Source organism: Patella vulgata, chromosome 1, assembly GCF_932274485.2.
Source record: "Patella vulgata chromosome 1, xgPatVulg1.2, whole genome shotgun sequence".
Classification (NCBI taxonomy): domain Eukaryota; kingdom Metazoa; phylum Mollusca; class Gastropoda; family Patellidae; genus Patella; species Patella vulgata.
In genome coordinates this window covers 33717699-33729800 of record NC_065879.2, presented here as the reverse complement: position 1 = coordinate 33729800, position 12102 = coordinate 33717699, and the positions used below count along the sequence as shown (strand labels likewise).

The 12102-nt window shown below is 33.2% G+C and overlaps 1 protein-coding gene across 1 annotated transcript; it reads left to right on the top strand.

Annotated features, from left to right (window-relative positions):
* Positions 1-4: 4 nt before the first annotated feature.
* LOC126819300 (DNA replication licensing factor mcm7) lies at positions 5-11740 on the top strand. The gene is made up of 17 exons (XM_050547284.2): positions 5-313; positions 852-931; positions 1729-1893; positions 2227-2357; positions 2975-3155; positions 3753-3890; positions 4120-4224; positions 6661-6738; positions 6901-6982; positions 7172-7303; positions 7487-7570; positions 8006-8217; positions 8448-8629; positions 8783-8866; positions 9345-9513; positions 10085-10194; positions 10912-11740. Exons 1-17 carry the CDS (start codon positions 283-285, stop codon positions 11117-11119), a joined length of 2172 nt encoding a protein of 723 aa, XP_050403241.1. The 5' UTR covers positions 5-282; the 3' UTR covers positions 11120-11740.
* The last annotated feature ends 362 nt before the right edge of the window (positions 11741-12102 follow it).

The window sequence follows — 12102 nt, the reverse complement described above, 5'->3', positions numbered from 1 at the left end:
ACAAAATTACAAGTTACGTAATATAAGATTTTATTGTCATTTAAGCTAAAGCGGAAATGACAAGCAGGTGTTTTCTAAATAATTGAGTTAATCGGGTATCTGATTGGTCAATAAAATGTAAATACGCCATTCACCAATCAAAGTTAAAAACCGAAAACCCGTATGACCTCCTGACCCTTGTTGGTCACGTGACTTAATTTCCCGCCGTTTTAAAACCTCATTGTACACAACAGGCTTTCATTCCAATTTTTCAACTCTAAATTTATAAGTACATTTTACAAGATGCCTCCCCGAGATTATACCGAAGAAAAGAGTAAGTAATCTTTTATTTTTCTACATATTCTACAATCCTTATGTTTATTTCAATCAAATCCAAACTATATTTTAGATCTGCGAGCAAAGTAGGCCAACACAACAGCACTCACCGGCCCTTAACAAATCTTGTTACCAGTTCTCAAAACAAGCACAAATTAACAAATCAACAGAAACAAACCAAAACCAAGCTTACAAACACGTTATTGGCTATATGCAGATAGTTTTACCCTTAGATGACTTTTGTGTCCATGTAGATCAAGGTTGATTCGCAGGCTTTGTGCTCTTTTTTCTGGAGGAATTAATTTAAAGATACAATCACACCAAAGTGAAAGTCCAAAGCCATAATTTAGGGTACTGCTACCGGGTAGTTATTTCCAATAAAAAAGTGGCATATTATTTGGTATATTCATAGCAAACAGCTTAAACCATGAACAGTAAAGACCCAATTGTTATCAAAGTAGCTAGGCAAAGTATAGTTTTATAAAGAAATTTATTTGAACTGTAATTTGTAATCTGTACCGGTATTTCTTTTGCAGACAAAATTAGTACTTTTTTGAGAGAATTTTACACAGACAGCAAAGATGGAGGAAAAGACTTTGTGTATGGTCAACAATTGGTAAGATAATAAAAAGCCAATCTCCATGGATTTTTCTTGCAATGTACAATCACCATAGAAAGAAATATTTCCATTCTCATTCTCGACCCTTAAAAATGTCATGATTTGTCAGTTTGTACAATAGCATAGCATTCCTTATCAGTTTTGTTTCTCATTCCGGATTGTTAAATACATGTAGCAATAGGGTGTGCAGTACCAGATCACTTATGATTCTGTAGTCACATGAGTCTGACCTTCTAACCGTATACACCATCCCCAACTAGAAAAAAACAGGAATGCAATGCCCGTTGAAGCCATGATTTTACCTGTTCTCTCTTTGGCTCAATTCGTAATGTCAGGCAATCTAACCTCAGCTGATTCACCCAGGTATGATTTTTCTTCAATCTAGTCGTTTTGTTTTGCATCCCACACAAAATGATGTCATTGCCACTTATTTCCAACTTTTACATTAATTTTGTCTGTTAACCTGCAGTCTTTGTCACCCTGACAAGTGCTATGATATTGTTTTGTGGGGAGTATTTATGCAAATCCAAATGACTAGAATGAGGAAGAAACATATCTAAGGAAAATAGAGGCTTCAACAGGCATTGCATTCCTGTTCTTATTTTTATTATATTTTCTAGTTGATTAGGGTGTATGCATAAGAATAGGTCAGGCTCCTGTGCTGTAGTAGACTGTAACACATACTTATGGAAGAACAATTACTAATTTTTTCAAGCATGTGATTCTGTAGTGTTCTAAATTGTTAACTTATTTGAATGTTATAAGTAACCGTGTCTTGGTTTTTTTAATTTTAGACAAAAATTGCCCACAGAGAACAAGTTGCATTAACTATTGATCTTGACCATGTATTTGAACATGATCCAGATTTAGCAGAGGCAGTTGTAGAAAATGCTCGGCGATATGTAACCCTTTTTGCTGATTCTGTTTCTGATATTTTACCAGATTATAAAGAAAGGGAGGTAAATATCCAAATCTTATTGAACAATCAATCAATATGTACAAAGGACCTTGGTTTCTCATCCCATCTGAACTACTAAATACTGTGCAGTCCCCTGTTTCACATCACTCACAAGGGGGAAACCATTATCAGCAAATCCTGAGGAACTCTTACGAACAACATCAGGAGTGAACCTAAGATCTGATCAGCAAATTAGTGTCTTATTCACTGATCTATTGGGAGGCCATGCACACTTATTTTCATTTTTCTTTTATGGACAATATACTAATGGATTGAGGAAAAAGGTTAGGTATATTTACTCTGAATTATTTACGGTATTGTAACTGTGTTTTAGGTTGTTTATAAAGATTCACTAGATGTATATATTGAGCATAGATTGTTGATGGAGACAAGAAATCACCCTGATGGACCAGAAATAACTAGAGATCCCAAAAATAAATATCCCTCAGAATTAATGAGACGATAGTAAGTAAAATATCAGAGAATATATTTTGTATCTACCGTAGCAATCTTCCACTAATTGTTTTGATTTATATTTTCTATATCATACCACCATTTCTTACTGTAAAGACAGAAGTATTATTTTAACTACTTGTGATAATGCCCTTTCCAGTTGTAGAATTGTTGCCAAGAGACATTTTCTAAAAATTTTACTGGTTTCATGTAACGGATTATAGTTTGAAAAAAAAAGAAATGTCAAAGCACTACATAGGGGTTTCCTGATAGGTCCTTGATTGTCAGTCTATAAAGCTTAACTTTGACTAATTGGGTAAATCTGTCTGCAAGGCCCCGAATGAAAGAAGGTAAAAAGGTCATAAATTTATCTTAGATATATTGTGGCACTTTAATGAACTTTGAGGGAAATTCAAATATTAATGTTTTGTATATTTCACATACGGTCTTGTGATAAGATTGTTGTCAGTGACAAATGAAAATACCATATATATATTTTGTTAGCTGTTGTCTGAATTAGCCTAAAACCCAGTCGGAGATAATTCTCTTGACATTTATTTTGAGGATATGAAAGATAGATAATTGACTATTATGAAACCCCTGTAGATGATGATTATTATGTTTTGCAGTGAAGTGTATTTTAAAGCTGTATCTAATCAGAAACATGTAGCTATACGAGATGTAAAAGCTGAGAATATTGGTGAATTATGTTGTGTTAAGGGTATTGTTACCAGAGCTACAGAAGTTAAACCTATGATGGTTGTTGCTACTTATACTTGTGATATATGTGGCAATGAAACATACCAACCGGTAAGTCTTTAATAAATATCTTGTGGCGTTCAAAGTTACAGGACGGATATTAAAATGGGCACCAGCTTTCCCAGTTTTGTTTCCAGACCATATCTCATAAATCGACCCAGATATCTTTGACACTTTGCACACACATCGACCTATCATAGTATTTGTGCCTTTTACTAATTATAAATTTGTCATTTGATCTTTTTTGTGTTTCCATTGGTACAAAGGATATTGATTACTGAGTTTGCTTATGGTGCAGGAAATATAGAAAGTGATATTAAAGTAACGTGATAAACATAACTTTGATAACAATATATATTAACATCTGCTTTAATTGAAGGGGTTAAATGAACTCTTAAGCAAAAAACCCCATTGAATTCAATACTGTTAGGTGTATCTTACTAAAGAGGATATGCAATTGAAACCAAGTCAAAAGTATATTTCAATTCAATTCAATAGTTCGGATATTATTTGGATAGCACTACTTATAATATGAAATTCGTTTTAAATTTGCAAACTTGCTATAATATTAGTAAGTTACACAAATTTCAAGAGCATTGACATAATTTATAAAATTGTTAGTTTATTTATATGTTATTTATTTTACAGATTAACTCACCATCTTTCATGCCGTTGATAATGTGTCCAAGTCAAGATTGTACAACTAATAAATCTGGTGGACGTTTATATCTACAAACTAGAGGTTCAAAGTTCGTCAAATTCCAGGAAATCAAAATCCAGGAACATGTAAGTAATATAAAAGTACTACTCTATAAGCCTTGTTACAATGGTGCTACCCTGTAGCTTAATACTGTTTTAATTTGGGTACCAATTATAAAAAGACAGAAAATTATCCAATGTCTTTGGATTTTCAGTGAGTTGTAAAAGTATTTCGTATTGCTGTCTTTTTTTTTTTTACTCCCATTATGTTGCGGACAATATTTGATATTTAACAGATATTTTTAATACTTTTCAGAGTGATCAAGTTCCGGTAGGAAATATACCAAGAAGTATGACATTATTTTGTCGTGGTGAAACAACCCGTCTAGTCCAACCTGGTGATCATGTCAGTGTTACTGGTGTATCCTTTCAAAATAAATTGAACATATTTCATGTGGACTTACATTGTCATTGCCTCTTGTTAGTCCGTTCACATTTTGTTTGTGGACCCTCTACAGGTCACAATTTTTATCCGCTCAAAATACCTGGCACATTGCCATCAATTAGCCTTAGAGGTACCCCGTGACGTCACAATATGGACGTCCACTAATATTTCTACTTTCGAAAATGAAGCACATCTGTGAAAATTTATGGACAATGTCTCCAAAACAACGGAGGTAAAATATGGCAGATCGCCTTGTCCTGTACCTTTCCAACCATGAGTAACTGGGGGGCTTTTTGTGAAGGAGTTGATCTTTGTCTCGAACTAGAGGCCTGGCCAGTTTGTCGCACATCGAATTCCGATGATTTGGCAGAATCAAACATCAGTAAAGAAGACTGGGTATTTTTACAACGTTTCAATCGAGAAACGCTAAAACAACCTCGTGAGCTCCTTGTTGAATTCAAGAAATAATTTCCTAGAGCCCCTTTTCAAAGTATAACGCGAAATAGTAGCATAATCCTTAGCCTAAATCAAGGCCGAATTTCAAAAACAAGGACGAGTTCCCAATTAATTTAGCCGTGGTACCCCTACGGCATAAGCTAATAAAAAAAATAGTGCATACACGCCCATAACCTAATAGAGTTATTTTAAAGTCCTCGTTAGTTTAAGAAACTTTAAACTTAGAGATCAAAAGGGTTAGGAGCCTTGAGTCAATGCAAATAAGCATAATCATGACGGCAAATTCTTAGCCGAATATCTTTGCACACTTTTCGGAATAATCGACTCCGGTGCCAAAGATCGACTCCGGTCCATCTGTGACATCACATGTGCTCCGGTGCCCACCGACACTATATATAGAGGGCCACCGCACATCCTCATTTAAGCCTGAAGATTTCGAATAAGAACGAAACTAGTAGCTGAGAGAAATCTGGGAAGGCTGTTCGCCTATTTACAGATTTTTTACTTCAACCCAACTGCGGAGCAACCTATTCCAAGCTATGAATTTTTTTAAAATCAGTAATTTTAAACGAGATCCTGGATTCCGAGTCTAACATCACAATAGGGGAAGTTCACTCCATACCAAAAAGACTCAGGGTAGACTTCAGCTCCGAAAATCAAACCGGAGCAAAGTCTGCCAATCAGAAAGCGCTTGTTCTGCCCTTAGCAGTTATACCGGAGTACAAAACACTCCGAAACTTGAGCAGCAAAATTAGCCGCCTGGTTATTCAAGTAGACTACCACCAGGCATGTCTGGATAAACAAATGATACCGAGACAGTTTAGGCTGAGAATTAACTCCGGCTTTACTACATACAACAGTATGTCGCTTAGAAATAGACTATGAAAGCCATAGCCAAAATCTTCTCAATTTTTATCATAAAAGAGGCTACCCACACAAAGTAGTGTCGGAAAATAAGAACAGGGCAAATTCTGTAGCCAGAAAAGACCTGTTAAGCCCGACTACGGCTACCATTTTGAAAAAACGAAAGTTGCTCGTTTTTATCACAGATTATAATCTACTGCTGTTCAAGTTAGCATGCTCATAAAAGAGAAATGGCATCTATGTGCCGTTTCATCTCAAACATCAAACTAATCACGGCATTTAGGAGTAATCCTAATTTGAAGGATACGCTGATGAAAGCAAGATTCATCCATCCACCACGGGACCCGTAAACCAGCGAAGTCACGTTTCAAAATCTATTCGAAAAATGTATCAAGAAAGACTGTGATATCTGCTACAAATTAGACCAAAATATCTACTTTATTAGTGGTAAAACTGGCAAGAAATATTCCTGCCGCACGGGCTACAATTGTTTAAGTAGAAATATAGTCTACCTATTAACATGCTCCTCCAAAAAACAATAGGTACGTAGGAGAAAGCAAACGTGTCTTTTCAAAACGAATAAAGGAACACTATGCAGATATTAGACACAACAGGCCAAAGCCGGCCGCACTACACTTCAACTTAGATAGACATACGAGTAGAAATGTTATGATTAAAATTATAGAGCTTTTTAAGACTGACCTAGATAACGGCAAAAACGATGCCGTAAGGAAAGCCAATGAATTCAAATGGATTCACACTTTAAGAACATTTGCACCGGATGGCATTAACAATAAGATGTAGTCCCGAGGGGTCCCCCACTTTATTGTTGACACTTAAAAGATATATTACTTTCCCAAAGATCTGTTCTTTTCGATATTCGTGCATATCAGACAGTAACTTTGTGGATTATGGCCCTTGATTCTACGAAAAATCATGTTTTTAGCTTGTTCTCTGTCCATCTCTTGCAAAATATGGTCATATCTTGCATGGTAACTGTCTGTTATTGTACAACATTATTTACTATACATATTAATTTAAATACTATCTATTTATAGGCTATATATTTTTGCTTTTCTTAACTTAGTAAAGATTTTTATGCCAATGTTAAAAACAGGCTTCCAAGGAATGGCACAAGGACTTTTATCTGATACTTATCTAGACTCACATGTAAGTAATAAACTGACTGTCTTATATTTTTGGCATTGGTGGTAAAATTCAATTCTTATTCACTATTTAACATGGTTAATTTAGGCAGAGAATTTTATGTTAAAAACATTTTGTTGAAATTAGACATTAGTTGTAAAAATCTGAACTAATTTATATTTACAGAGATTGATTAAAATGAACAAAACTGAAGATGATGAACTGGAAGCTGCTGAATTAACAGAAGAAGAACTCAAACAGTTAGCAGGTACAATAAATAATAACTCTTAAAGATGCATTATGTAAGGGCTGAATCTACCTATTGCAGGTTTTTATTTTGGCTTTAAATGTTTCATATGTAATTATTTAGACATTTATTCACATGTAAATGGTTACTTGTAAATATAACCTTTTCTTGATGTTATTAGTGATGTATATTTGAATGATTATTTTGAAGAGGACGATTTCTATGATAAATTAGCTAGTAGTATAGCACCTGAAATCTATGGACATGAAGATGTGAAGAAAGCTCTGTTGTTATTGTTAGTTGGTGGTGTAGATAAATCACCTAGAGGCATGAAAATAAGAGGTACGTCATCAAACTACAGGGATAAACTCATCAAGTACTATACATTAGTTTATGTTATTTTATTTAATAAATAAAAAAAACTATAGATCACCAAGTATTTATAACTTGACAAAATAAAATCTTTCATCTAACTGGTTGGTCTGAACAGTATTAATATCCATGTATTTTCTTATTTTTCTCCAGGGAATATTAATATCTGTTTAATGGGAGATCCTGGTGTGGCTAAAAGTCAACTGTTATCTTATATTGATAGATTAGCACCTAGAAGTAAGTCACACCATGTATTCTTTCACAGAAAATAAGCATAATCTTTTGATGTGATATTAACCCAGTCGGTATACACAAGAATGACAAACATGAAATTGGCATTTAATTCTTGTTTGTATGTTATCTCTATAGAATTTTCCTCTGGATGACCTTAAAGTCTAACTAGCTAGAAAACAGATCAATTCCTCCATAATGCCATGTATACAGTACTCGTGTTTTATTTGTCAACAACCATGATAAGATTTTAAATGTAACTAGATTAGTAAAATTAGATGTAATAAGTTGGAAACCAGAGTTGATTCCTTGTCTCTATAAAGTAAACTGAAATTGTTCAAGTCTATTTCTTTGTTGACCTAAAAGTTGATCATCAAGTTAAAATTAACAAGGAAGCAAAAAAATATAAACACAAATAAATGTTATGTTTTTCAATTGTAGGTCAGTATACAACAGGTCGAGGTTCATCAGGAGTAGGATTAACAGCAGCTGTAATGAAAGATCCTCTAACAGGAGAGATGACATTAGAGGGAGGTGCATTAGTATTAGCTGATCAAGGTGTTTGTTGTATTGATGAGTTTGATAAAATGATGGACGGTGATAGAACAGCTATACATGAAGTAATGGAACAACAGACTATTTCTATTGCTAAGGTAAATACTTTATATAGAAAATAATTGAACAAAAACCAACATTAATTCAGATCTTCAGATCCATATAACTTTAATTTTAAAGATCTTATCACGAGTTTACATCAATATCCAGATTATTCAAAACATTGTGATTTTATAAGATTTTATTATAAATGTAGAATTAGTAATATTGTATATTATTTATCATGTGTTTCATTTATATGTAATCTGGAGTTTAATTTTTTAAACAGGCTGGTATTATGACAAGTTTAAATGCTAGAGTATCGATCTTAGCTGCAGCTAATCCAGCTTATGGTAGATATAATCCAAAAAAAACTGTAGAACAGAACATCCAGTTACCTGCTGCTTTGTTATCTAGGTTTGATCTTCTCTGGTTAATCCAAGATAAAGCAGATAGAGAAAATGATTTAAGGTGAGTTTTGTTGTGTGATAATTAGTTTTTAATAGACAGTTCTCTTATACTTAAAGAATTAGGATAATATATTTTTTTTTTTCATTAATTAAATAGTAATCACATTTGTCAATCATGATCTCAGCATATTGAGTTTAAATTTGTTAATTTCAGATTGGCTCAGCATATTACCTATGTACATCAACACAATGTACATCCACCATGTCAGTTTACACCACTTGATATGAAACTTATGAGGTATGTTCTTTTAACCACTAAATATTTAACAACAAACACCCAGTTTGCCTTCTGATAAAAGTACTAATTTTATAGTTGTATATTGTAATCACCTGTATCCGCTTGTCTTTTGGACACTTACAGATTTAAATTTTTGATTATCTCAAAATATTTAGGTCTTTTAGGAAATTGCACTTTGTGAAGAAATAATTTAGAATTTTAACTTTTTTTCAACTGGCTTGGAGATAAAAACAAGATGTTTCTGTAGTATACAGGTCACAATCTTATTGAATACAATTATTGCTTATTACCGAGCGACGCTTGATAAAGACTAGGTAAGCCTAGTCGAAACATCACTCAGTAATAAGCAGTAAATGTATTCCATAGAATTGTGACGTGTATACTCCAGTTCAATTACTAAATGCTAATGAAACAATTTATATTTCGGTAGCTTGTAACATATTGATAGTTGATATATATATATATCTGTATATTTTAGACGATATATTGCTCTATGTAAGAAGAAACAACCCACAGTACCTGAAGGGTTAGCTGAATATATAACTAGTGCTTATGTTGAGATGAGAAAAGAAGCTAGAAATAATAAAGATATGACTTTCACTAGTGCTAGAAACTTGTTGGCTGTATTACGTCTTTCTACAGCTCTTGTAAGTATTACACTGCCATGTTACTCTATAATAAATGGTTTAATGATGCAGTCCATACTACTATACTCCTGAATGGCCTGATAGTTCACTGTTCATCAACAGATCTGCATGTATAGTCTATGCTCTGAACCTGAAATAGTGCAAGCCAAGCATAATATTACTTTACTTACCATTGAAAATAGAACTTAATAATTGCCATGTTCACAATCTCTGTATACATTTGGGTTTACAGCAATTGCCAACAAAATGTACAAGAAAAGATTGGGCCCCTCTGATGTATTGAAAATTATTTATATGTCGTCCATATATGCTTGAAAATGTTGAGAGAATACTCTTCGAAACGTCACCCAAATAAATCAGTAATTGTTTTTCCATAAGTATGTGTTATAGTTTATTCCAGTAACATACATTAATCCTGACCACTGACTGTTCAATACACAATAACTTGAATAAGTAGAATAAACTTAGTTTATTTGAGGTATCCTCTCATGTCCTGAACATGCATGCAGATAACAAGAATTTTTATTAAACATTAGCCCGAAAATCAGAAAGTTATATTTGATTGTTACAGGCTAGATTGAGATTAGCAGATGCTGTAGAGAAGGAAGATGTTAATGAATCTATGAGATTAATGGAGATGTCACGAGACACACTTAATTCACAAACTGACTTAACAAAAAGGTAGGACATTTCTTACAGTGCTGGAATCATTCATCAAAATTTGGCATTGAACCTAGTAAAGTTGTATTTTATGGTTAGATATATAGCGTAAAAATCTCTAGATTTCAATCTAGTAATATGTTTTAGATGTATATTTGTCACTTATTAAAGAGAGTTCCTCTGAACATAATTAGGTCATCTGTGCAACCATCTGAATGTATATTTCTAATGACCAGGAAATTACATAATAGGCCCACAAAATATAAATAAGTTAATTATTATACACTATTTACATATCCCACTATTTGGCCATTTTAATATTGGCACATGCTGTTGTCACACATTGCCTATTAACCCATCTCATGCTGGAGCACTTATCTACTTTTGGAACCTGTGTCAGTATTTCTATTATTTAAAATGTTCTGCCAAGTATATTTTTCCTGGTAGTTTGAATACAGGTATATTTTCCTACCAGTATTTTGGATCTCCTCTTTCAATATTCTCAAAAGTTTAGGAAAAAAGAATAGAATTACGGTATATGAATACATATTACAGTCAATGTTTATGAAACATGGGAGGCCAACATAATCATTGTGATTTTATTTCTGATCTAATGTTGAACCTTTTGAGGGGCCAACAATAAATTGATATTTTAATAAAGCAGGCTAGCTATTGTTAAAATGATCAGTCTTATTATTTCCTTGATTTCAACTGTTAAGATGTTTTGTATTTTTTCAGACCACAGAATATTACAGATCAGATATTTGCTGTTATACGTGAGATGGCACCAGATAAGGGAGTTAAATCAGTAAAGATAGCTGATATAATGGAACAGTGTACATCTAAAGGCTATAAACCAGATGCTGTAGATGAATGTATTGAAGAATATGAAGAATTAAATGTATGGCAAGTCAATCAGGCTCGATCCAAATTAACATTTGTCTAAATGCCCAGTGCTACGAGGAAGGACTGGATTGAGATTGTGTTTTTTCAATATTGTAAATAGAACAAAATATACTATTATATATGTAAATATAAATCATGATTTCTTGTAGAATATCTTATAATGGAACTTCTAGATGTATGTTAAATTGTTAGGTTATATTAAAACAACGATAAACAAGTGTAATTCTATCAAGGTTTGTTTCTTTAATTATTGCATAGTTGTACTTCTAAGTTGTGTTTTATCCAAAAGCTTTCTTAAGTTACAGTACTTCAAGGATATCTGTTTGCACATTTTTAGTTTTTCTATTAAAATTAACTGTTCCGATAGTTCTTAAACTATTTTGTGTATAAATACATTGTACACATTTGTTATGTAACAGATTGTCCAATATTGTTCTCTAGATTGTTTACAATGGTCTACTGTTCTAAGTGCTATCTTTTCATCATTTATATTTTTATATCTGATAAACTGGTGTTTTAATCATGATCATATTTCCATGTCTCCATTTAGCCTCTGTGTTCAAAATGCAATTACTGCCTTATTTTAAGATTAATCTTGTTGACAAACTGTATTATATGCATCATGTTTTTATTTTTATGTAATTAAAATGGTTTTATTGACTGTTATGTATCTTTTCTGTATCATTGATGTGGATTCTACAAATCAGATTTTGTTGAAACTGAAGGTGTCCCAAACTGGAATACAGGATTTGGCACACAGCTGGGCACACATACTTTTTCTGCACTGACTAGGCTAATGAAGACAGGCATATGCCATGCAGTGTGCTATGAGGGAAATCTTGCCAAGACGGCAGCAATACAGCCTACTCTTATCCCCCGAACCGCCCCTTCTTGTCGCCTCAATAAATTAAATACCCATAGCTTTGATCTATATGTTTATCATATTAAAAATTATCTTGGAAACTGCTTTTGGGTTTGGACTGGGAAGATTCCCAATGTTTCTGTAATCAGAATTAGGTCACT

What these genes read in the sequence shown, in the direction of transcription:
- LOC126819300 (XM_050547284.2), top strand. Translation starts at nt 283, where the DNA reads ATGCCTCCCCGAGATTATACCGAAGAAAAGA. An exon ending in AGATTATACCGAAGAAAAGA is followed by an intron (nt 314 to 851) that starts GTAAGTAATCTT and finishes TTTCTTTTGCAG; the next exon opens with ACAAAATTAGTACTTTTTTG. An exon ending in TCAGAATTAATGAGACGATA is followed by an intron (nt 2,358 to 2,974) that starts GTAAGTAAAATA and finishes TATGTTTTGCAG; the next exon opens with TGAAGTGTATTTTAAAGCTG.